The 25,841-nt window shown below is 45.8% G+C and overlaps 1 protein-coding gene across 1 annotated transcript in view; it reads right to left on the bottom strand.

Moving 5' to 3' along the window:
* Positions 1 to 209: 209 nt before the first annotated feature.
* The window catches only part of robo3 (roundabout, axon guidance receptor, homolog 3), a gene marked incomplete at its 5' end in the record, with an annotated part of 291,513 nt that continues 265,881 nt past the window's right edge, over positions 210 to 25,841 (bottom strand). The window contains 17 exons of the mRNA XM_083638663.1: positions 210 to 338; positions 4,574 to 4,716; positions 5,633 to 5,791; positions 7,312 to 7,419; positions 8,093 to 8,274; positions 9,153 to 9,371; positions 9,967 to 10,114; positions 12,249 to 12,530; positions 13,614 to 13,753; positions 13,916 to 13,955; positions 14,731 to 14,961; positions 15,216 to 15,399; positions 15,752 to 15,876; positions 16,474 to 16,690; positions 16,959 to 17,080; positions 17,172 to 17,338; positions 23,382 to 23,547. Of these exons, the coding sequence (XP_083494789.1) occupies positions 327 to 338; positions 4,574 to 4,716; positions 5,633 to 5,791; positions 7,312 to 7,419; positions 8,093 to 8,274; positions 9,153 to 9,371; positions 9,967 to 10,114; positions 12,249 to 12,530; positions 13,614 to 13,753; positions 13,916 to 13,955; positions 14,731 to 14,961; positions 15,216 to 15,399; positions 15,752 to 15,876; positions 16,474 to 16,690; positions 16,959 to 17,080; positions 17,172 to 17,338; positions 23,382 to 23,547 (2,645 nt within the window). The 3' untranslated portion in view covers positions 210 to 326. The remainder of the gene's footprint in view (positions 339 to 4,573; positions 4,717 to 5,632; positions 5,792 to 7,311; positions 7,420 to 8,092; positions 8,275 to 9,152; positions 9,372 to 9,966; positions 10,115 to 12,248; positions 12,531 to 13,613; positions 13,754 to 13,915; positions 13,956 to 14,730; positions 14,962 to 15,215; positions 15,400 to 15,751; positions 15,877 to 16,473; positions 16,691 to 16,958; positions 17,081 to 17,171; positions 17,339 to 23,381; positions 23,548 to 25,841) is intronic.

Genomic DNA, 25,841 nt, shown 5'->3' with positions numbered 1-25,841 from the left:
GTGTATTTTTTTTATCGTCATAAATACAATATACATCTCTTTCCCTGTATCCAGAGCCCACAAAAGAACAGTACAGAGATAGGTATTTACAAATAAGGAAGTGGAGCGAGAACTCGATAGCTCATAAATAATCATAGTAATACCAAAAAACATGATGAGAGAAGTCCTTTGTTCATTCACAGCGATGAAACAGAGTCCGGTATCCTGAAACCTACAACTTGTTCTCCTCTTTTGTTGTTCAGGTGACTGCTTCCATGGTGGAAAGACGATGGAGGCAATGGAGGTACACCGAGTTTCCACTTGGCCACTTGGAACCACTGGCGTCCTTATCTCATTTCCTGAAAAGAGAGGAAACCGTTTATTGACAAACCGTCAATAAACGTTCAAACCTACAAAAAATAAACTACTCAAGTACAAAACGTGAATACCAGTGAAAGAAAGCATGTCAACCAAAGATATTTTAGCATTTACCCATCCTCATTTTGTCGTTCTTTCAGCACCACCCTGCTCCATATTCATATATTTGCACAAGTACTCACACATGGGAAATGAATGCATTGCTCAAAAGCACATGGATAGTAATTATTGAGGGTTAGGCAGGATTATTCATTTTCCCTGCTCAGATTATCTAACCTACCCCTTCCAGAAATTCAAACCCCTGATCTTCCGATCTTAAGCCCACAGTCAGCTCACTTGTTGATTCTAGCCATGATTTGGCATTGCGACTAATTTGTTAGTCCATATGACACACATTGTAGCAGCCTTCTCCAAAACAACTGAAGTCAATGGGGAGCAGTTCTTTGAGTTCCAAAACAAAACGAGACAAATGATCACACCGTGAATGGAAAGACCTATACACCATTATTTGTTGCAAATCAATCAACTGTACTGTAGTGAAGATTTGCACTAAATGGCGGAAAAATATAGGTCTTTTTGGAACCTGTGTTTCAACTTGCATGAGGGATGAGGGTGAGTAGATGATGACAGAATGTTTTGGGTGAACTATTGCTTTCAGTGTATGATGTCTAGTCTCTTCATAGTCGGTTCAGTCATGTAATGTGTCCATTGTCCATGTGTTAGACGTGGCCATATACATAACCAACAGATCATTCCACAACGCCCCCCAACCCCCCCTCCCCCCAGGACTGACCAAGTCGGTCAAGGGAGAAAGATAGCGGTCAGCAGCGGCACCACAGGAAGAGGGGGTAACCCAATCCAGCCTTCCTGTGGAAGCACGCAGAACTTTACTGCAAACGAGGTCAAGCTTTCATGTTCCTGCCGAGGCGCGAAAAGAGCAGGAAGGGTCACTTGGGGGGGGGACTGAGGTGTTCCTTACTGCTCCACAGGGGGTGACCTGCAGAGCACGGGAGACAAGAGAGCTCTCTCTCTCTCTGTGAGAAAAGTAAGTGAAAAGAGCAATTGTGTGCATGTCACTTTTACAAGTGTCTTTGCCACATTCCCGTGTTAGATGTGTGTTGGGGTCAAAGGTGACTGACCCGTGATGGGGCCGTCCTTTCTCTCTTTCTCCCTGCAGATCTTTATGGCCAAGCCTCAAGTTACATCATTAAACTGGCAGAACAGCACATCAAAGCCGCTGCAGTATCCGCTTTCATTCATCACACGCCGCTTAAATCAGCCATTTTGTCATAAACCCACGCGTACGCTGCCTGACTTAATTCCATGTCATTTCCAGTATTATATACATCTATTGGATTACTCATATTCTGCTTGATTCGTCCATCCAGAAATGTTCCTGTGGGAAACAGTATTGGTTCATTAAACACTCATACACTACTTCAACAGGTTACACTATATGTGAGCTCCTCCTTTGTCCTTTTCTGATGTTCCTCTGCAGTAGGGGTAGGCAATATATCGATAGTGTGATATGAGACTATATGTCGTCTTAGATTTTGGATATCATAATATCGTGATAGTGTTGTCTTTTCCTGGTTTTAATGGCTGCATTACAAAGTGAGTACAGACTGTTCTAGCTGTTCTATTATTTGCCTTTACCCACTTAAGCTGTGTTCACACAGAGATATTTATTTTTCTCCCTGTCGCTCGATTCAACCCTTTGAAATCGCTCTGTCGCTGTGTTTAAATCGCTCGTCAACAGGCACAAGAATTGACGGACATCTGCCTAACGTTAGACAGGATGAAAACGCAATGTCATGCTGTTTGTCCACTACGAGCCACCGTAGTTGTTTACAAACTAAGCCTATCAGCATGCTCCTAATGCGAGCTTGCATATCTATACCGGTAGTACAGACTTCACTTCATGTCAGCTGTCAGCCTGTCAATGCGATTTGTTGCCACACTAATAAACCAGCGGTTTGTTCCAAGCCAGTGTGATCCTTCACTCACACGGCAGCCAATCAGTGTTGAGCAGCCAGCGACTTTTGCCAGCGTAATTTCGCTCGAGTTGGGATATTTCATCTCGGCGACGAGCGAATTTTCGCGAATTCTCTGTCGCTCGTACGCCCAGCGATTTTTCTCCCGGGCGAATATACGCTCAATCACTCGTTTGCATTGACTTTGTATGTAAACTCGATGCCAGCAAAAAACTTTAATAAGTTGGTGTGAACGCACCTTTAGTCATTATATCTATATATATATCACTGATTATTGATCAAAAATCTCATTGTGTAAATATTTTTGCGAAAGCACCAATAGTCATTCCTACAATATTGACGCAAAATGAATGTTATGATCCGTCTCATGAAGAGCAGTCTTACTGCTCGAAACCTATTTATTTCACCTGTTACCTCAGTGAAATAAATGCAACTGAACTTTGGAGCCCTGCAGTGTACACGCTGTTTTTATTCCTTTTTTGTGATATTGAATTTTGTCCATATGGCCCAGGCCTAGCAGCTACACAGCCCTAGCAGCTATACAGGGAAGCAAAACCTGTCTTTGCATTTTATTTTGACCATGGTCTTGTTTTCATAAAGAAAATGTATGGTACATTCGCTGTTCACTAGAAATTACAGTGCATTGTGGGTATTTTATAGTGGACTATTAGTGAATCAAATTAACAGTTGAGAATGAGTAAAAAAAGAAAGAAGAAGGTGCACACACTTTATAGTCCACTATTTTGGTAATAGGGCCCGCTTTCGAACAGGGCTATTGTCTCCTTTTTGCACAGGTTGAATTAGATAGTCGATTCTGTGCTGATTCTGACTCTGGTAAAGCGTTTCCACAAATTCCCAGCCATAATTTTGGCTCAGGATACTGTACTGTGTTGGTAAGGCGGTTAACCTACAGTCGCGCTGAGGGATGCCATGTCAAGCACATTGTTAGTGGCTGCTACTCTGATACTGTAGCATGTGACCCCGCAGAGCTTTAGTGGCTGCTGCTCTGATACTGTAGCACGCGACCCCACAGAGCTTTAGTGGCTGCTGCTCTGATACTGCAGCACGCGACCCCACAGAGCTTTAGTGGCTGCTGCTCTGATACTGTAGCACGCGACCCCACAGAGCTTTAGTGGCTGCTGCTCTGATACTGCAGCACGCGACCCCGCAGAGCTTTAGTGGCTGCTGCTCTGATACTGTAGCACGCGACCCCACAGAGCTTTAGTGGCTGCTGCTCTGATACTGCAGCACGCGACCCCCACAGAGTTTTAGTGGCTGCTGCTCTGATACTGTAGCACGCGACCCCACAGAGCTTTAGTGGCTGCTGCTCTGATACTGTAGCACGCGACCCCAGAGATTTAGTGGCTGCTGCTCTGATACTGTAGCACGCGACCCCGCAGAGCTTTAGTGGCTGCTGCTCTGATACTGTAGCACGCGACCCCGCAGAGCTTTGTTAGTGGCTGCTGCTCTGATACTGTAGCACGCGACCCTGCTGCTCTGATACTGTAGCACGCGACCCTGCTGCTCTGATACTGTAGCACGTGACCCTGCTGCTCTGATACTGTAGCACGCGACCCTGCTGCTCTGATACTGTAGCACGTGACCCTGCTGCTCTGATACTGTAGCACGCGACCCTGCTGCTCTGATACTGTAGCACGTGACCCTGCTGCTCTGATACTGTAGCACGTGACCCTGCTGCTCTGATACTGTAGCACGCGACCCTGCAGAGCTTTCCGTTCGCTCGGCGCAGCTTGTTCCACCATAAAAGACATTGGCGGCTCCTGGCGGGGCAGCCTGCTGGGGCACTGAAAAGAGCGCTCGCTCACACAGCGAAGTGTGCCCTCACAAGTGCACTCCAGATGGGGGAGAGAGCAGCGGGCGTGCACGCTTAACATTGTTCCGCACTGTAAAAAGCCTATCAGAGTAGATGTCATGGCAGATTTGTATGCATGCCTGTCTGCTGTGGGAATAGGGACGTTATGTGTGTTTTATGGAGCAGAAGAGATGATATGTAGATATTAGTAAATCACATGAACCTCTTGATGGCAGGAACGGTCATCTAGCCACAAGTCTGTATCCCCATTCTCGTAAGTAGGGCTCCGCAGGCATTTGGCGTATTATTTAAACTGTTGGAGCTCAAAACAGAGCGTTTTCCAACCGTAAAGCCTTACTGACATTACAAGATCAGTAGCGTCAATTAACAGGCGGCTGCCATGTCTCACCTCGCTGTGTTTCCTGGCCGAGTTGAGCCCCCGGGAGCCCGTGGAGCCTCTGGATGAGGAGCTTCCTGTGGTGGAGCAGTTACTGGACATCTGACTCCTGGAGAGGTAAGCAGCCTTTCCACCATACGCCATTAACTCTTCATCTGCCGAGGGAAGGACAGGGGAAAGAAGATAGGGTTCAAATCAATGCCCTTTGGTGATAGGCAGCACACCATTGTATTGGCGTAGGGATAGAGTTAGATTAGATCAGAATTGTGAAGCTAAATGTTAATTTTGAGAGATGTACCAACTGCAAACGTTCTGATGACAGATGTCCCAAACTAATCCTAACTGTATTAACTCTTCTCTTTTATCTGACAACTTCAATACACAGCACTGTAAAACAACAACAACAACAACGATGGACGCAGTGAGTGTGATGTCACCCATTGGTTTCTGAATGGATGATTTCAAGGCTGGAGATTGGGTTTATGAGCGCCACCATGTTGACATTTGAGCTGCACCTCCACATGCTATTGGCCCATAATCGAAGACCTGTCGATCACTGGACAGGCGACCTGTCAATCACTAGGAAAACAATCCCATTTTATAACCGTTATATCTCGTTAATGACGCAATTATTTTGAAAATCAACATAAGCATACACATTAGAAGGAGTGAAATTAGCTACTGAGAGTGAGACCCTAACCTCTTGTTGAAATAATGTATTGTGCCATTTGACTTGCATGGAGTTGAGCTAGAATCTAGTGGACATTAGATGAATTGTCATTTGCCGTCACTTCCGTATTGGCTTCAAAATTCACCTGTGGTTTCGGCCGCTTGATTCAATAGCGACAGGCTCCACTGCTCGATTGATCATAGCAAACATTTCCAAAATTGTATGAATCCTCTTCATAAAGGTCCGACCGCAATTTAAGTCTTTCGCAATTTCCGTTAGTTTTTTGTGTGTGTTTGGTTAATGTAGTGTTCCTTTGCTTTTCACACATTTGATTCTGCAAAGCCCAAATCAAATGATGACTGAATTAGGACATTCTGTGGAAAGGGTAGACTTCATCTTACTGTCGGTCTGTCTGGGGCCTGAGCCCTTCCTCTGGTGGCTGTGTTGCCTCTTCTCCAGGGAGGACGGAGCTCCAGCAGCCACGTGGCCGGCCTCCAGGCCCCCCGGGGGGCCCTGCAGCCTGCTGTCCTCCGGGGGCGGCTCAGGAGGCGGGGGCAGGTCTGAACACAAAAGACATGGACCAAACGGTTGATGAGAGAAGGAAAAAAGCAAACATATGTGTATTTGCAGATAAACGGTGAAGGTTACTGCAGAAGTAGTCTCAAAACGAACCACTCTCTCATTGGTGCTACGACCTGTCAGTCATTGAATTTGGACCCCTAGACCCGCCCTCAAAACAGCAGCTGTGGCTGTGAAGTGGCACAGACTCATTGCCGAGCGCAGAGATTCAACATCATATTTGAGTCTTGGGAGAAACTAAGCCCTGATCCATAGTTTCTTCAATGGCTCGAGAGCGTCCTTGCCTCAATTGTGTGCCTAAATCCATCCAAACGACTTCAAAAGATACACTTCCTTTGTGTTCTGTTGACTGTCACTGCCTTTTTCATCAGACACATTCAGGCTATTTTTAGTCTCTCTTTTAGATAATAGGCACATAAGAACAGTGGGAGCATTTTGGTGTTCCCATGCATAATTGACCCAAGAGACTAGTTCTAGCATCACTTTCCCTTACAAAACAAGGACATATTTAAATGAACAATGACTTTTTGACTTGAGCGTTATTCCTCATTAAAATGATGGGCTTTGATTTGTGCGCAGTTGCATTGTGTCTAATGAGATTCCAGGTTAGGCGGTGCAGTGCGACTTTTCATCATTATCGGTTCCAATCTGTTTGGGAGATGACAACCTGCTAAACATAATGTACTGACAAACTGTGTACCATGCATTCAGGCAGGATACAAATGGTATATATGTGTATGAGTCACAGTGGCATTGCAGAATATCTGTGTACATGTTGTAATTCTTTTTTTATCAAGTTTTTTCTGAGCCCCCCGTTTTTCTCCTCAATTGTACATGGCCAATTCCCTTGCTGTCCTGGTCGTTGCTCCACCCCCCCTGCCGATCTGGGGAGACTTGTAGACTAGCACATGCTTCCACCGATAGATGTGCAGTCACCAGCCGCTTCTTTTCACCTGACAGTGAGGATTTCTACTGTTAGCGCAGTTCCCCTCCCCCCCGAACAGACCTATCAGAGGAGGCGCTAGTGCAGCAACCAGGACACATACCCTTAATCCAGCTTCCCACCTGCAGACACCAGCCAATTGTGCCTGTATGGACACCCGACCAAGCCAGAGGTAACACAGGGGCTCGAACCTGTGACCCTCGTGTTGGTAGGCAGGGAATCTACCATTGCAGTACCAGTACATGCTGAAATTCTGAATTACCCATACGTGTTCATGTATTTAGTAAATTAATCACTTTAGTTAAATGAATAATGACAGCAAAGACATTCAGGTTACTGAATTGATTTGATAACTGAACAATGTCTGGCCTTGGTCATGCGTGATTCTGCTTTTAGCAAATTCTTTTCTGTGTGTTCAACAACTTTTTAAATTCCTTCTTGTCTCACTGAACAAATGTCAGTGAAAAAAGAGTTCTGCATTTGTAAAAGCAAATTGGAGTAAAGAATGAGACCTCTGTATGATGAACTGGAGGACAATCCGAGGAGATCAGGACTCACCTCCTTGCATGTCTCTTCTGTACGCTGCACTCTTGGACGTCTTTTTTTTCACCCGTGATTTTTGGCTGAGGGGAGTGTGTGTGTCTGCTGGGGAGGGACGACCGTGCACTGTGTGAAGAGGGGAACAACAATGCCATCAGAAACTGTATTTCTCAGTATTAACAAGAAATGGACAGAGTGTGTGCTGGCTTTTATAACAGCTGCTCCATGCAAATGCAAATCAACACAATTCTACCATGGATGCACGCGTGTACAGCTGCCTTTGTGTGTGTGTGTGTGTGTGTGTGTGTGTGAGAGAGAGAGAGAGAGAGAGAGAGAGAGAGAGAGAGAGAGAGAGAGAGAGAGAGAGAGAGAGAGAGAGAGAGAGAGAGAGAGAGAGAGAGAGAGAGAGAGAGAGAGAGAGAGAGTGCAGGCATAATTTGTTGTCTTTCAGTGGAATCATATCATGATGATATGGTGATTTTGGGATATAGTGATGCAACTCAAACAAAATGAGGTATGGTACGAATATTATTTAAATATTTCAGTTTTATATTTGGCATCCCACCTAACATTAACATTCAGTCTAATAGGATGAACAGTAACTTCTTCATGTGATTTCCCCCAGAGATTTCCCCCACATTACCCAGCCCTACATGTGCGAGTGCACGGGTTTGTGTGCCACTTTACCAGTGCACGGGTTTGTGTGCCACTTTACCAGTGCACGGGTTTGTGTGCCACTTTACCAGTGCACGGGTTTGTGTGCCACTTTACCAGTGCACGGGTTTGTGTGCCACTTTACCGGGTGTGGTGGGGCCTACGCCGTCTTCATGCAGGAGGCAGCGATGGGCGGGGCTTTGGCACTGCAGCGTGCCAACCTCCGACGGGCTGTGATGCTGTTGGCCGGAGAGGTTGGGGTTGGACTGGGTGAGAGGTGGGCTTGGCGCATGGGGAACTGGCACCGGACCGCAGGGTAGCCTTCTGCTGTGGGAGATGAGAGCAACACGTTACTGGAGAGGGAAAAATCACCGGAATCCAGGCTGATTTGTGGCAATGATGTATGGCTGTTAGGGATGCACGATATTGTATTTTTTACCGATATTCGATATGTCGATATTTTCCAACTCTTTTAGCTGATTGCCGATACAGATAAATGCGCACATTTTTCCACCTAATTTCAGAGAACAAGTCTCTTCTGTTGTGGCATTTACACATGATTATGCCTACTCTTATTGTGATGGCCCACTGGCAGACATAAATACAATGAGGAAAGAATAAAGCTCGCATACTGCAAGGCTCCAGTTGAGTGTATTTATTTTACACCGACAGGTAACGTTTCGGGCACCCTGCCCTTCCTCAGGGTGCCCGAAACGTTACCTGTCGGTGTAAAATAAATACACTCAACTGGAGCCTTGCAGTGTGCGAGCTTTATTCTTTCCTCTACTATTCCTCCCTCGAGCTCTGCACCTGCCCTATTCAGGTTTGTCTCGCCTTTTTTCAGACATAAATACAATGCCTTTCAAAATGTACACATTCACTACTTCAAATGAGGTTAAGTAAAACATGGCACATTTCTATTTCTGTAAGCATCGAGCATTTGGGCATAGCGTAATTTTATTGGCCTCTCATATCGGCAGAAATGTTAGTTTCGGGCCGATGCGATATTTAATTTTAAAGTCTTTATCGGCAATACCATAGATGTGAATGGTAGGTGTGAAGGCGTCGGGAAAAAAAAAGAAGAAAAAAAAGAAGAAGCTGCAAAAGACATATCAAACTGCGTTATTTCCCCCCCCAAACAAGCTAGTTCCTTTTAGGGCCATGACTTGGCTGTAGTGCCTTAGGGGCTCCTGTCCGTGGCATACCCTGTCAGCTGCTGGCCGTCAGGCTGGTTGGGGCGGGGCAGGTCGTGGGGGGCCCGGCTCTCGTCGTGGGGCGAGGGCGTGAGCGTGGCCGTGGACTGGTGGCTGTAGGAGGTGGCCGGGGACGAGGCATTAGCCCTGTGCGGAGGGGCGGGGCCGTCCTCACAGCCCTCCATCAGGTAGGTCCTCTCCGGGAGGGGAGGGCACCACTCCTCGTCCGAGCTGCGGAGAGGAAGGACAGAAGTTTCTGTCCTGTTCTGAAGGTTTAGAATTGAGAAAATAGGATGCTGCCATGTCAAAGTGAGTGTGGTGGATTTCTGGTGTTTTTAATTCAGTGCTTATATTTGTATTAATGTTGTAAAGCACAGACCATTTTTCTGTTGCCTTGCCTACATTAGCTAAAAGCCTAATATGTAAAATGTGTCTCATCTTTATCTGTGTGTCAAAGATACTGCCAACAGCAGCTTGCTTGTTTTACTGCTGCTGCCTTTAAATCCTGCGTGTTACACTGCTTCCATATTAAAGCTGTTCATTTGGGCTTAACTCAAGACGGAGGGCATTGGCGCTGGCAAAACTGTAGGTGAAGCTTCCCCTTAGGTGGGACTGATGCTAACAGAGGGATGGTGAATGGTAGTTTTGTTCCAAGAGCTACGCAGTTAATTGTATTTTAAGGGTTGTGAAAACAGCTCAATCAGTAAGACAATTGACCAGGGTCAACGCCAGAGGCGTAGGAAGTGTGTTGGGCTCAATAGGTAATGTGCCTGTTAGAGGGGAGGGGTGAGGCGTGATCATAGCTGTGTGAGAGACTCTGACTCACCTTATGTCCATGTCCTCGTGCTCTGGAGGTTGGTCGGCAGGGCAACACTGTTCCAGCTCCCCAGAGGAGGGAGGGGGGGGCAGGGGCTCCGTCCAGCTCAGAGATGGCGTCTTGACAGCCTTGCCCATCGCCTTCTGCTTGGGCTTACCTGGAAGAGAACACACCGAGAAACACAATGGTTTACTTGAAGGTAACCATTGTATCAATATTTAATTAATTTTTCGTGAGGGAGAAATCCACAAACGCTATGGATTAGCCTCCTGAAAATCTGTGTAAAGATCAGCGCGGCCTGGGGTCCTTCAGGCTAGAGCGAGGTGCTCGGCGCAGGCGAATGACGTGCAGCGCACAGGCCTTCTTGAGGCATCCTCTGCCCATGGTACGCCATGATGGTACGGCATGGTAGGATTGCCTTTTCCCCAGGGAGGGTCTGGTGAGACGAAGGAGGAGCGTGGCCGGGATAAACCCACAGGGCCTGAGCCTCCATGCACCGAAGGGTCTTTCAATACTGCGGTGTAGCACTAGCTCTATTGCAGCGGATTGGGCGTGATCAGCCCTTCCGCGGTCAACGTTGCAGACAGAGTAAGAAGGCTGATCCGTGAGCGGCTGCTTCCGGGACGCGGGTCGGGGTCTTAATCGGCCTCGGCTGGGTCTACTGGGCGAGGGTGTATGATGTTGACAGACCCGAAACACCTTACGACCCCAGCTAACATCATTGATGACGCGTCCCAGCGCATGCTGTAGTATGTATTTTGAACGTAGAATCCTGGCTCGCCTGGCCAGTGACACTTAGGAATAGACTAGGTGACAACCAAGTATAGTTTGGTGACAAGCTGGAGAGACAGTTGACAGTCGGAGAGACGGCACCCGGTACAGGATGGGTTTAGCACCCCAGCCTGGCTCTCTCGTGAGGGAGAACTCCACAAACGCTACGGATTAGCCTCCTGAAAATCTGTGTAAAGATCGGCGCGGCCTGGGGTCCTTCAGGCTAGAGCGAGGTGCTCGGCGCAGGCGAATGACGTGCAGCGCACAGGCCTTCTTGAGGCATCCTCTGCCCATGGTACGCCATGATGGTACGGCATGGTAGGATTGCCTTTTCCCCAGGGAGGGTCTGGTGAGACGAAGGAGGAGCGTGGCCGGGATAAACCCACAGGGCCTGAGCCTCCATGCACCGAAGGGTCTTTCAATACTGCGGTGTAGCACTAGCTCTATTGCAGCGGATTGGGCGTGATCAGCCCTTCCACGGGCAACGTTGCAGACAGAGTAAGAAGGCTGATCCGTGAGCGGCTGCTTCCGGGACGCGGGTCGGGGTCTTAATCGGCCTCGGCTGGGTCTACTGGGCGAGGGTGTATGATGTTGACAGACCCGAAACACCTTACGACCCCAGCTAACATCACTGATGACGCATCCCAGCGCATGCTGTAGTATGTATTTTGAACATTAATCTATTCATTTATTCATTTATTCATCCATTCATTGATTTAATTTGTGGCATGGTTTTTTCTTTTTACTGTATTGATTCAAATTGCGAGTGGTGGGGAGTTTAGCTTCATTTAATCTTTCATGTTACTTTAATAATTGTTGCAGGAACACTCACTTCTGAGACAGCAACAGGTGTAAAACCTATAATAAAAACAACTGATTAAACAAGAGGCACTTGAGCTTCCTAATTTCCTGACATAATCACCATGATATTAACTAAACATAGACAATTATGCTAATATTAATTAAACTAAATAATACATTTGTTATGAATTATTTCTATCAACATACTTGCCTTCACATAACACATGGGTGGTATTAATCTGAATTCAGCATCTTAAAGCATTAAATTTGAAGTTTCTATAATGCAGTGGTTCCCAAACTGGGGTACGCATACCCCCCAGAGGTAAGAGGAGGTACTACAGGGGGTACTTGAGAGAAAGAGGAACATTTTTAAATGTAAGAATAAATCATGAAAATAAATTTGATGTTCAAATAAATCTGCTCAGGAGGCAGATTTAATTGCAACTCTTTCACTCCATTTCTCATTTTGTAATGTTATATTCTTCAAAAGGTGGGTTATCATTCATTCATTGCATCATTGCCATAGTTTTCTCTTGCCATTTTCTAAGCAAAATGTTGTAGTCAGGTAAAGGGGGTACTTGGATTCAGAAATCAGGGAAAGGAGGGTACTAAAGCCAACCACTGCTATAATGTATTTGTTCCATATCCTATGTAACATGGGGGCAGAACTTAAAACAGAAGAGTGAAAAACATGGTTATGGTTATGGTCTCTTCCTCACCGTTGCAGCGGTCGGGCTGGGCATACTGCGCTCCAGACGGCCCCGGCTGGGTGATCCAGTGCCCCTCGTCGGCCTGCTCGGCGCTGGGGGCCGGCGCCTGCGTCTGGCTGCTGAAAGGCATGATGGAGGTGGAGGCGTAGGGAGTGGTGGAGGTGTGCTGGGCGTAGCTGAAGCCGTGCAAGTCCTCGCTGGTGGGGTCGATGGTGCTGTAGATGGGACCCTCGGTGGAGCCCCCCATGCTGTACTTCTCCGTCTGATTCAGGTAGTTGGAGATACCTGCTTCTAGGATGGAGGGAGCGGGAGGAGATATTGTGAAGAGTTTAATCACTTAGTGTTGTTTGAGCAAAGAATGCGTTTGCTCGTTTTCATCGAAATAAAGGATTCTGCTCATCTCATTGGCGCCCATGCATTTTGAACTACTACTATATGGAGCTCAACAGTCACGTGACCTTTCGGGATGTTTCCCACGCCGGAAGTAAGTTCCCCCATTCATTTTCTCCATAGACATTTTGAAAACGGAGACCTTACTTCCAGGGTGGGAAATGTCACGAAAAGTCACGTGACTGTTGAGCTCTATGTGGATTCAAGGCCCTGAGACTCATGAAACTCAATTAACACGTGAATAACCAAGAGATTTTTCAAGTGAAGTAAAAAAACAAAGAGACAAAATTCTGTCAAAGCAGCTATTATCCTAGGATAAGATTACAAAATCAGAGATATGAACCGTTCCCAGTGGTGTAGTGGAACGGTAGCCGTCTACCTACTTATTTTTCAGACGGCTTTGCGTCTACTCACTAACACAGAGCAGATCAAGCTGGGCAGGAATTCACGAGAATAATAAAATAAAACATCCTGTTACTGTATGTGAAGAGAGAAACAGTCACACATTGCGGGGGTGGGGGGCGCAATTTAGCCTGCTTTCTATAATAATGTTTATTATTCCATTATTCCAATTCCATTATTTTGGCAGCTGCTTGGGTTCAAATTAACTTAGTGAGTTGGTTTGAAATATTTGTATTAATGAACTAAATTCAGTAATGTTCAGATTATGGTACTGTAGCCTAATTGTTCTCCTTGTTAAATTGTAGCCTATAATTCAATCAAAATGTTGTTTTTGTAGACACCAATAATTACGTCTACACTGCCGTAAATAATGACTGCCCAGCAAAAGTAGTTTAAACTAGTAAGTATATATATATATATATATATATATATATATATATATATATATATATATATATATATATATATATATATATATATAAAAGTGGCCGGGGGAACGTGAATTACAGTCTACCCACTTCTCCAGGGACCACTACACCACTGAGCGTTCCTGAAACTGTAGCAGTGTATGCAGTGTCCTACCATTGTAGTATCTCTCAGCTGTGTCATGTTTGGAGGTGCAGCAGTTGATGGCCTCTTTTCCACTGTGCACTAGGTTTGTGGTGGGCCAAGAGTCCGCCAACCACGGGTAGTTGCCCATGTTGCCTCCCAGCACACCAGGCCTAGACAGACATTTGGGCATTACTTTCAGATTCCAATGGAGAAACATCGAAATTAACCTTCACAAGATATATTCACACTTATCAGGCCAGTCGGTCTCTGGATAGCCAGGGTACAGTACATACTATAGCACATAGTATCATGTCAACATAGGGCATATTTACCTTCCATTGAGTCCCGAAGCATCTCCATGTGGGAAACCAACTGCAAAAGACAGCGAGAGAGGGTGATTAGAAGGAAGTCAACTGACTCATGCATGTCACACTCCTGTGGCCTGCTTAGCTTTCCATTTTGGGGAAGGCATTGAGTATTCTCCCTCACAGGCACACACACATCAAATAACTACGATTACAAGGAGAATTCCCTTTTTGTTCAATCTAGACTATACTTCTGTTATCAGGAATAAGGGCTTTTGATTCCCATCGAATACGTTGTTCATTTCTCCTCACCGGAAGGAGTCCACGAGGTTTGATGCCCCTCCAATGCGATAGTGGTGAATGTAAACCAAGACACTCACACTCATTGTTCTTTTTGACCTTGAGCAGCAGAGATGGTGTCTCTGGATTTGAGTTTGGTCAGTATTTGATATAATGCATGCTGACAGCGGCTATGTAATAAGAGCACGCTGCATCCCTCTATCTAAACATTATTCTTCAACAACAACATACAAGCTGTAATTATGTGTGTATCGGACCTCGGGAAAAGCGTCTGAAGAAGAGCCGACCGGCTCGAAACGTCACGCATGATAAAAAGAAAATAAAAATACTACACGGGAGCTCCAGTGGTGTGCGGATCCATTATTTTCTCTTGTATCGGACCTGAACCATTTTCCATACTCTTCCAGACCTTTTTTTTTTTTCAAATTCCCAAACTATTCAAGATCTGGAAATGATCAAACTCATTCTGAATACTTTTCCAGACTTGCGTAGGAACCGTGAATAATGAAACATCCCTTCAGGTCATCCTGACTCCTCCTCACCTGCCGGTGTGTAGGCGAAGGAGGCGGTGTAGTGGCTCAGTTCCTTCCTCTTCTTGCGTCGGCAGTAGATCCAGACGCTGAAGCCCATGAGGATGACCCAGCAGGCGCCGCCGATACCGGCAATGAAGGCCGGCTGTTTGACCACGTCGGTGATCTGCTCGGCCAGACTCACGCTGCTCTCCTCACCGCTGTCACCGCCGCCGGGCATGACGGGCTGTTCAGCTGGCAGCTCTGGGGGGGAAAGGGTAGAGATAGCACGAGAATGAAGAATGCCCACTTTTGAACAACGTTCTCTTCATCGATCCACATTGCAAGTGTTTTTGTGATAGAGTTGCTGTAACTGAAAGGACATTTGCATATTTTGGAGATCAGCAGGAATGAGAAAAATAAACCAACCCATAAATAAAATAAACAGGCATGGATAATAGTGTGCATTAGTGTTGGGAAATATATAAATATCATATTGGTGGGGGGGATGAACTCACTAATGAGGACGGACACCGGCTGACTGCGAGCTCCGACCCCGGCACTGGTCACGGCCGCCACCTCCACCTGGTAGAGGACTCCTGGCAACAGGCCTTTGAGCACCGTGAACAACACCTCGCCCTCCACTGTCTTGTTAATGTAGTAGCGCGTCTGGTTGTCGTTGGCACTCCCCACACACCAAACCTGATGGGATTCACAGAGAGTTGGGTTGGGGTTAGTAATGGCTTTTGCCTAAATCACCTTCACCAAATCATATCTAACAATACAAATGTTTTCAGGGGTTTGAGAGACAACATCTCATCTGTGCCCCTAATGTGGACTATTAGGGGTCCTTGATATGAAAAAGGTTGAGAATCACTGCTGTATGTGATATGTCTATAGTGTATGTTTTCTCTGTGATAAATATTTTTATAGCAGGATTGTGCTATTTTTGTAGGCATTAATCTATAACTGCCTTTCTGTGAAGCACAGTGAGTTTCCTTGTGTGTGAAATGTGTCATACAGATAGAGGTTGAGTTGACTCAGGTGTGTTTACCTTGTACTCCTGGATGATGCCGTTCTGCATCTCGCTGGGTGGCGGCTCCCAGGAGACGCTGATGGTGGAGCTGTTGCTAAGCTTCACTGTAACCACTGTAACAGCTCTGGGAGGGGCACTGGGGACTTTAAGAGGTGGGGAGAGAGAGAGCATACTGATAGTGAAAACACAGCACACTGAATGGCATAATAATACGAATATTTATCATCACCTGAATAATCATCAACAACAAAGTTTCAAAGCAATTTACACGAGTAAAAAAAAAATCCAAATCCAAAAACAAAACAGCAATAAAAGCAAGGTAAGAAACATAAAAGTAAACCGTAAAAAGGAGGTGAAGGAAATTAAAAAGGGTCATTACTTGAAGGCAAATCTATAAAAATGAGTTGTAACAACTGATTTAAAAGATAATGGTGTTTTGGTCTGCTCCTAAGGCGAGTTGAGCCATCTTTGGCACAGCCAATATAGACCAGCCTGAGGACTTCCGGCTGCAAAGATAGCAAACCGTAATGACTATCAAGCTGAATCTAATGAAAGCAGAGATCAATATAATTGAACCAAAATTGAAGGTGATCTAATTTGGTGTTGAAAATCAACCCCAAAATGACACTACTGAAATGCAAGTCAACTAATGTAGTCTAATGAGTTGGCATTTTTTTAAACTGCACTGTGATGCTTTCAGAATAATTTCCACTTCCCACAAATTCACCATCACTCCCTACCTTCTTCCGCGGTTCGAACCAGCAACGTTCGGCTGTCTTTGCCCTGGAATTCATCGAAATAGGGCCGGATCTTGATCTCGTACTCGGTTCCCTTGAGCAGGCTGGCGAGGACGGCACTGCGCTCCGAGGGCGAGTTGATGTCCTGGAGGACCCAGGTCCCCCCGCTGGGACGGTAGAGGAGCCGGTAGCCCTGGACAAACTGGGACTGACGATCCACCTTGATGGATTGAAAGAGGCATTGGGGGACATAGGATATACAGTTTGAAATCCTGGAGCAGCTGGGAAGATGCGGGTGGGGGAAACTGAGCAAACAACACTCTATTCGCTCAAAAACTACTGTCAGCATTCCCTTAAGCAAGGCACTGAACCCCCAACAACTGTGTCAACATGAAGTAGAGCATTGCTAGAAAAGAGGGTGTTCCTCACTCAACCTTCCCTAAAGAAATGAAGGTTTCAAACAGAAAAGTGCACCAGGAGATACTCACAGTCCAGGACACTTGTATGGAAGCTGTGTTTAGTGTGACGGGCTCTTGAAGCTGGACGGCCACCTCTCCCAGCTCCCTCTGCACCTGCCTGTGGTCCACGCCCTGACCTGTGGGACTCACATCTGGTGGAAACACACATATTCACTTAGCGTTTGATATAGTGTATTTTGAGGAGGTATGAATTTGAATTTGGTGTAAGGATGGGGTACTGACCCTGAGTTCGTACGGGCTCGGAGATGGGGCTGGGGTCGCTCAGGCCGTAGGCGTTGACGGCCCGGACGATGAAGAGGTAGATGGTGTTGGGGAAAAGGCCAGTGATCGTATGCGTCTCCATCTTGACCAGGTCAGCTACCGTCTGCCATGTGCTGCCCGCTGATTGGCTAGAATAGGGCGAAAGGATGAAATTGTAGTTAAAGTATGTAAAGCATTGAATTCTTTAGGGTTAGAGTTATAGAATGCATACTATTATAGGAAACTGGTTTCAACTGACATGTCACCGTTTGGTGCTATAGAGAGCCAAAGTGAAATGTCACTCAAGCTTTCCCCCTGTACCAGCGCTGCGAAAAATATGAATGTTACTTTTTTGATCCCGTTTGAATAGTGCCACGGGGTGCCAATGCTAATTTTGTCAATTTAAAACATAACTTTGCATGTCAAGAAAGTCAGTTTGTCGTTTGTCCAATATTGAAATGTTCTAGAATTGCATGTTGTGTTAACATAAATATTATTTATATCTACCACTTAGCCTACTTAGGCTGATTTGGTTGCTATTTCTTGTCAAAATGTATTAGCCTCAATGCATGCTGGGAGATTTCACATGTGTGTCTGTGTGTGGCTTTGGTAGGGGAGTCGGCGCACTGAATAAGGCCTGGTTTTGAAAAGCGCTAAGCGCTAAATTAACGCCAGTGGGGAAGATAGCGTTTAAGGCCGAAACGCCCATTCTGGCCTATTCTGGCACTGCGCCACGCCTTTTCGGCGTAAAGTGCATTTCGGGGCCTAAAAACATGATGCTATCTTCCCAAGTCAGGCGCAAAGTGTGTTTTTTTTGCGTTTAATGCCAGTTTAGCGCCTAAGGCCAGGGGGAAGATAGGGCCCGTAGTCTTTCTGATTGATAACTTCTAGTGCAACAGTTTGGCGACAAACTGCGACTTTCTTGACATGCAAAGTTAAAGTGTAACTAACCCCCAAAACACTTTTTTCAGCTTTTAACCAATATATATGACTTTGTGTGTGAAGAATTCTGGTCAAAATTTCCACATTTGAGAGCAAACTGTTGCCATTCTACCATTTGTATCATTTTTCAGCAGCCTAACTGGCATAAGTGCCCTCTATGGGTGGAACACTGCTTTTTTTTGTGCCCTCAAATGAATGGGATATTTGGTACATCCTGACGTCACGGTGGGTTTAGCACGCGCCCCACTCATGTGAAAATTTGTTTTTTTCCCCATTGATTATTACTGTAGTTCACGCAGCGCGAGCCCTTTAAGAGCAATGCATTCATGGGTAATGCCTATTGTGGCTAATGTTAGCCGCTAGTTAGTTATGTTACATGGCAGTAAAATGCCACTAAATGACCAAATTGATAGAACTTTTAACCATTTCGAGTAACACTGTTTCCATACGGATCACCAGCGTTACTTTTTTGTTCATAACGTGGCTATATTCATAACATTTTATATCTCGGATGCGTTATTTCCAAACCCACATAGGGTACGCCAAACCACACATAGGTTACGCTAAAACGCACATAGGTTACGCCTCGAATCGCACATAGGTTACGCTAAAACTACCACCGCAAAGCGTGTGGGTTTCAGGACGAAACAGTCTCGAGCCAATATCGTCATCTTTAGAGCACAATATTCCTGGAATGCAAGTTTAACTAAACAGTTACATGTCCTCTGCATTCTACATAAAATTAAGATATTACGGGTTGTTTTATTTTGTATGTTAGATACTTATTGGCCAAGATATGTTACTTTATGGGGGAGGAATTCTGCCAGGTAAGAAGAGGAGTGTGGGCGGCCATATTGCCTGCGGGGTTTTCAGATCGAGTGGAGAGCCGTTTTGCAGGAAATCTGGGGGGGTTATACCCCGTTCAAGACAACTCAGACCGCCGGAAAAAATGGGTTCCGACCTGTAAAAAGTGAATTGAACGGTCGTCCAGGCCAGAATTACAGCTCGGAAATTCGGGTATCATTCAGAGCTCCGGTTTCTCCGAGTTGACGTCACAGCCACATCAAAATGGCTACTTGCATCGTTAATGATAATCACAGAATTATTATAAAGACGTTTGTTGACGTTTTAACACACAAGTTGAGTTCTTAATTATGTAATGTTAACGTTTCATATGTGTTTGTATCATCTGTGTTTCGCTCTGTGTGAAATTCAGCATTCAGCATGTTCGGTTAGCATTGTTCGCTGGTAGGTAGCTACCATGCTAACGCGGGTTGCTATAGCAACAGTTTGGGCTTTCCCCCCGAGCGGGAGGTGCAGCGTGAACGCAAATCTGTCCAGGGCGGAGGTTCCGTGTTGAAACCTCCGGGCCGAGTTGTCATGAATGCGGTATTAGTCCCCCTTTAAGTATTAAATTGACAAAATTAGCGTTGGCACCCCGTGGCACAGTTCAAACGGGATCAAAAAAGTAACCTTATTCTCCGTCCACCGCCATTCATATTTTTCGCAGCGCTGGTACAGGGAGAAAGCAGGAAGTGACGTTTCACTTTGTCTCTCTATACTTGTCTTGCTCAATGTCAAAATGTTTGCTGCAATCTTTGCGCAGGAGACATATTGCATTTTTTTTTTTTATGTATTTATTTTTTTTCGATAAAGGGTTACTTTTTCCGTATTTCCCCCCATTTCTCTCCCCAATTGTACTTGGACAATTCCCCCTGCTGTCCTGGCCGTTGCTCCGTCCCTCTGCCGATCTAGGAAGAGCTTTAGATTAGCGCATGCTTCCTCTGATACATGTGCAGTCGCCAGCCTTCTTTTCACCTGACAGCAAGGACTTTCACCGGCAGGATGTAGGGTGTGGGAGGATCATGCTATTCCCCCAGTTCCCCTCCTCCCAAACAGGCCGACCAGAGGAGGCACTAGTGCAGCGACCAGGACACATACCCTTAATCTGGGTTCCCACCCACAGACACGGCCAATTGTGCCTCTATGGACGCCCAACCGAGCCAGAGATACTGTAACACAGGGGTTCGAACCTGCGACCCTCGTATTGGTAGGCAGGGAATCTACCTCTGCACTCCCCGAACGCCCACATATTGCATTTGTTGTTCATTCATGTGACAGTTGTCCTTTCTGTCACTGAAAAAGACAACAACCCAAAGACTGTGTGTCTTTTCAAGTTTCATATTGTGATGCACATTAAGCTGCTGTGTGTGCTTTGCAATGCTGATTTGATGCGCTGCTACGTAATGAACTGACAGATGAAAGATCTCTAGGCAATAGGCGTCTATTTATGGCGTCCCCCAGTATTTCCTCCTGCAGTGCATTGCACCAACCCTGGTAAACAATAGCAGATGTGAGCAAAGTTGGCCAGTGGGGAAAATGTGGTGCTCTCTAGAAGATCTCTGGCAAATAATACAATTTGCTTTCGTGAGTAATAATGTAATGAAGCTTGTGAAAATGCACAGCTGCCAACAGGGGCATGTTCTCGGCCTTGTGCAACTCCCCCAACCCTGTTTCCTCTTTCTCCCTTCTCTCCCTTTTTCTCTGTGAATTTATTGTCACCTTGGTTGAGTAGCAGCCACAAAGGCCTCTCCAACCATTCGTTTGACACCTTTAGATTTCCCCCCAGGGTAGTGGACTTTACTGCAGACCTGCACAGTTAGAGCGAAGAGGAAAATGACTCTGTGAATAGAGAGCCAAAGTGAACGTCACTTCCTGCCTTTCTCTCAGTACCAGCATCTGAAAAAATATGAATGGGGGCGAACGACGAGAGACGATACTTTCTTGATCCCGTTTGAATTGTGCCACGGGGTACAAATGTAAATTTTTGTCAATTTAAAAGATAACTATGCAAGTCATTTGTTTGTGAATACTGTAATGTTTTCGTTAGTTGGGTCTTACACTTTTAATTTGAAGGCGGAAAAAGGAAATGGTGTGATAGTAGATTGAATTGACACTGGTCTGTCAATTCTATCATTTCACACGTACCATTTCCCTTTTTGCCTTCAAATTAAAAGTGTAAAAACAGCTAACAAAATGTTAGCCTGTGAAGCCTCGACCTGTCTGGATTATAAAAGTAAGTATAAAGAATAACGATAAAGAAAACAGCCATCAGCCATGCCGTTTTATACTAATTTATTGCCAAATGCTTTGGGATTCAACTTGATCAAGCTTGGTCAATAAAAGTCTCTCTATTCAATGGAAACAGCACCAGTGCGACCTGTCGCGTGCGATGCTACCTTCAAGCATGACGTCTGAAATTTGTTATTTTTCCTATAATAAAATTACCTAAGTTACCTAATTAATCAAGTATCTAGTAGGTAGCTAGGTGATAGAAGCTCACTTGAGTTACAGACAGACCATACATTTGTGGAGGAGATACTGGGAGGAGGTTCACACACACACACACACACACACACACACACACACACACACACACACACACACACACACACACACACACACACCAAGGCTGTTGCCCCAATAAAAGAGAAAATTAACGTAGTCTCACAGGGAGAATATGGAAGATGGTAGGTCTTTAAAAAGAAAAGGCACTAAGAACCTATTATGCATTGCAGAAACACACACGAACGCACATTGACACGCACGCACGCACGCGCGCGCGCGCGCACGCACGCGCGCACACACACACACACACACACACACACACACACACACACACACACACACACACACACAGAGGCCATCCCCAACCCTTTCTCTTCCCCATACTCCTCCAAACAAACCCCAGCACCTCAGGCAAGGAAATGTTATTGCAAACAATCCCATTGGTCCTCCAGCGGCTTTATAAAGAATCAGTTTGCCTTACTCACCTCCAAGATGTGTGTGTAGTTGTGTGTGTGTGTGTGTGTGTGTGTGTGTGTGTGTGTGTGTGTGTGAGAGTGTGTGTGTAGTTGTGTGTGTGTGTGTGTAGGTGTGTGTGTGTGTGTGTGTATGTGTGTGTGTATGTGTAGGTAGGTGTGTGTGTGTGTGTGTGTGTGTGTGTGTGTATGTGTAGGTAGGTGTGTGTGTGTGTGTGTGTGTGTGTGTGTGTGTGTGTGTGTGTGTGTGTGTGTGTGTGTGTGTGTGTGTGTGTGTGTGTGTGTGTGTGTGTGTGTGTGTGTGTGTGTGTGTGTGTGTGTACACACATGCGAGCACGCTTTATCGAATTGGATGGACACATTTCCACTGCTTATTTTTATCTGGAGCCGCATTTCCTCCCTCCCCTCCACCCGTCCCTCCACCCATCCCGCTGCACCGAATCAACTTTTCCGGAGAGAAATAACAGATTTCCTCCCAGTCATCGATCTGAGCAGATTCCATCTGAGGCGGAGGGAAAAGCTGAAGGATTCTTTAGTCATTCCTACTGAGGTGCGTCCAGATTCCTGAGCATAAATTACCCACAAAGCACAACCACAGGGCTTTCCCTACCATTGTAAGTCTGAGGCGCAACACCCAAGCTGTTTTCGGCACCACCTAAGCCGAATGGATGTCAAATCAATATGGAGAGCATCAATGACTTCCCAGGTCTAATGGCTGTATTTTTTTTGTCTTCAAGCTTTTTGGATGTTTATTTATTATCTGCTCTAGCTTGTCAAAATGTTTGTACACAGATAGGTAATAATAAGGGTCCAAAATGATGTGAAACTGCATATATTTCTCATTAACAAATGTTTAATTTTCAGGGATCTGGGTAGATTCCCTGCCTACCAACACGAGGGTCGCAGGTTCGAGCCCCCGTGTTACCTCCGGCTTGGTCAGGCATCCATACAGGCACAATTGGCTGTGTCTGCAGGAGGGAAGGCGGAGTAAGGGTAGGTGTGTCCTGGTCACCTCCTCTGTTTGGTTGGGGCGCCTGTTCAGGGGGGACTCCTATCCTGTAATAACAATGCAAAGTGTCTGTCTGTGAGTGAGCAGAATTGTGTTCGGCCATTTTCAAGATTCAAGATTCAAGAACTTTATTTGTTTGGGGCAATTGGTTGTGCAAAACGGAGAGCACATAAAACATGTGCGATATAAAATACGCGCGATTGGGCTGAATTGGGCTAAGTCCCACAGGTCCACTAGTAGCATGGAATAGGAATAGCATTATCCTTCCATGCACTACGTCTTGCCGGTGAAACCCCTTGCTGTCAGGTGAACAGAAGCCGCTGGCGATTGCACATGTATCTGAGGATTGAGGAAGCATGTGCTAGTCTAACATTTCAGTGTCCCGTCATGGTCTTTTTTTTTTTTTTTTACACGGCTCACCTGAAGGCCTCGATGATGTAGGAAGTGACGGCAGCTCCTCCCTCATGGGCGTTGGGTTGCCACGTTAGAGTTACACTGTTCTTGGACACGTCCGTGACTATAGGTTTGTGCGGAGGGCCTGGCAACTGGAAGGGCTCGGCGGCCTGAGAATCCGAGTCTGCACTCTCTGGAAGAAAAGAGGAGGGTGCAAATGTCATTTCACTGCGACGTCCCCTCACAGTCTCTTAATGTCCTCGATGCCATGCTGCTAATGTTGACTGAAGCCTTGCATCACTGTTCCTGCAGGCTCGATTCTAACACACTTCTGCTGTTGCCGGCCTTGTTTCCTCCTTCTCATGACAACTCTGAGATCCTGATGACCGCCAAATAACCATCGCAACACTGCAGCACTAATAGTCAAATAACGACCTTAGATGAGATGGCCTCTTGAGTCTTTACTCCCTCATTTAATGCTGCTAATGAAATATGTTTAGATACACCTAATGGCTTCCACAGAGAGAGAAAGGGCACGTCCCGGACGTGCCAATGCATCGTGGTTTGCAAGGAGATAATACTGTGATTTTACTGTTTTGTAAGGTTTATTAACTCATTAAGTGCCATAGACGACCTAACTCGTCTTACATAATCCAGCGCTTAAGTGCCAAGGACGGACTAACTCGTCTTACATAAAGATTTTTTTTTTTTGACAGTGGGACATCAATCAACCCCTTTTACATCTTCGAGATAACTATTTGGAGCAAGAGCATGTGTGTAATCTATTTTACCGACCACTAAGTGGCGACAGAGACCGAGAGAAGTCACAGCCACGGGACCCAAAAGCCACAAAAGCAGCCGCCTCCCGCGGAAATGGCTTGGCGATTTTACCGTCAGAAGCCCGGACACACACACACAGAACGGACAGAGATCCCTTCCCCCCAGAGCCGCGCAGCAACGCGCGAACACACACACACACACACACACACACACACACACACACACACACACACACACACACACACACACCGCGGAAGCAAGCCATTCAAGGAAATGGCGACGCGATTTTACAGTAATCCATTTCAGACTCGTCTTGCCCGACAGGCAAGCAGGCAGGCAGGCACGCAGACAGACAGGCAGGCAGCACAACGCGCTTCTGACACGCCCGCTGAAGCCAGGAGGAAGGAGGAGAAGACACACGGAGGGAGGAGTTTGAATGAGAGGGGTGTTTCCTGTTGTTATGGAGGAAATTACTGTTCAAAACTATTGTTTAGAATGTCTGACGGTCTTACTGATGCCAAAAATGAATGGTTAAAGTGACTGTTTCACAAAAAGCCATTTATCTCTGAATAAATTTCCAGACGCTGAAACCATGCTGTACTCAACGGCTAATATCTACATAACTACTAACTCTGCAAACTAACTCTTTTAGACAGAGAAAGCACACATTCTATTAGTTATTTTTAGATGATTGATGTTCATGAATTCTTAACAGAAAAGAATCCTCGGCTGTTCTAAAATGAGCCAGAATCGTCAAAAACACCCCTGGCACAACTTACCTACAGGAATGAAAACATGGCTGGCATTCAATGTGTTAATTTATTTACACTCATTTACACACAGTCGGAAGCTGCCCAGTAACAACCGCTGGAGCAATGGGTGGGTTAAGTGCCTCGATTATCCTCAGCTGCTCGTTGACTCTACGGCTGTGTGCAAGTGAATGGACTCCTGTAGGGCCGTGGTTCCCAAACCTTTTCTGTCAGGCCCCCTTTTATAAGATCTGTGTCACTGCTCCACTTCATTTTTGCCACTTTTTACAGTGGGGGCAGCTCGTAGATTTCAGGCGGAAACCTCTCTGCAATGTGAACGCAATGTGGTCAGGTATTATGTGTCTGCAATGTGAACGCAATGTGGTCAGGTATAATGTCTCTGCAATGCGAACGCAATGTGGTCAGGTATTATGTCTCTGCAATGTGAACGCAATGTGGTCAGGTATTATGTCTCTGCAATGTGAACGCAATGTGGTCAGGTATTATGTCTCTGCAATGTGAACGCAATGTGGTCAGGTATTATGTGTCTGCAATGTGAACGCAATGTGGTCAGGTATTATGTCTCTGCAATGTGAACACAATGTGGTCAGGTATTATGTCTCTGCAATGTGAACACAATGTGATCAGGTATTATGTCTCTGCAATGTGAATGCAATGTGGTCAGGTATTATGTCTCTGCAATGTGAACGCAATGTGGTCAGGTATTATGTCTCTGCAATGTGAACACAATGTGGTCAGGTATTATGTCTCTGCAATGTGAACACAATGTGGTCAGGTATTATGTCTCTGCAATGTGAACACAATGTGGTCAGGTATTATGTCTCTGCAATGTGAACACAATGTGATCAGGTATTATGTCTCTGCAATGTGAATGCAATGTGGTCAGGTATTATGTCTCTGCAATGTGAACGCAATGTGGTCAGGTATTATGTCTCTG

This window comes from Poromitra crassiceps (assembly GCF_964638095.1).
Source record: "Poromitra crassiceps genome assembly, chromosome: 1".
In the NCBI taxonomy this organism is placed as follows: Eukaryota; Metazoa; Chordata; class Actinopteri; order Beryciformes; family Melamphaidae; genus Poromitra; species Poromitra crassiceps.
Note: the sequence above shows the minus strand (reverse complement) of the source record. Positions and strands in the feature narration are given on the sequence as shown.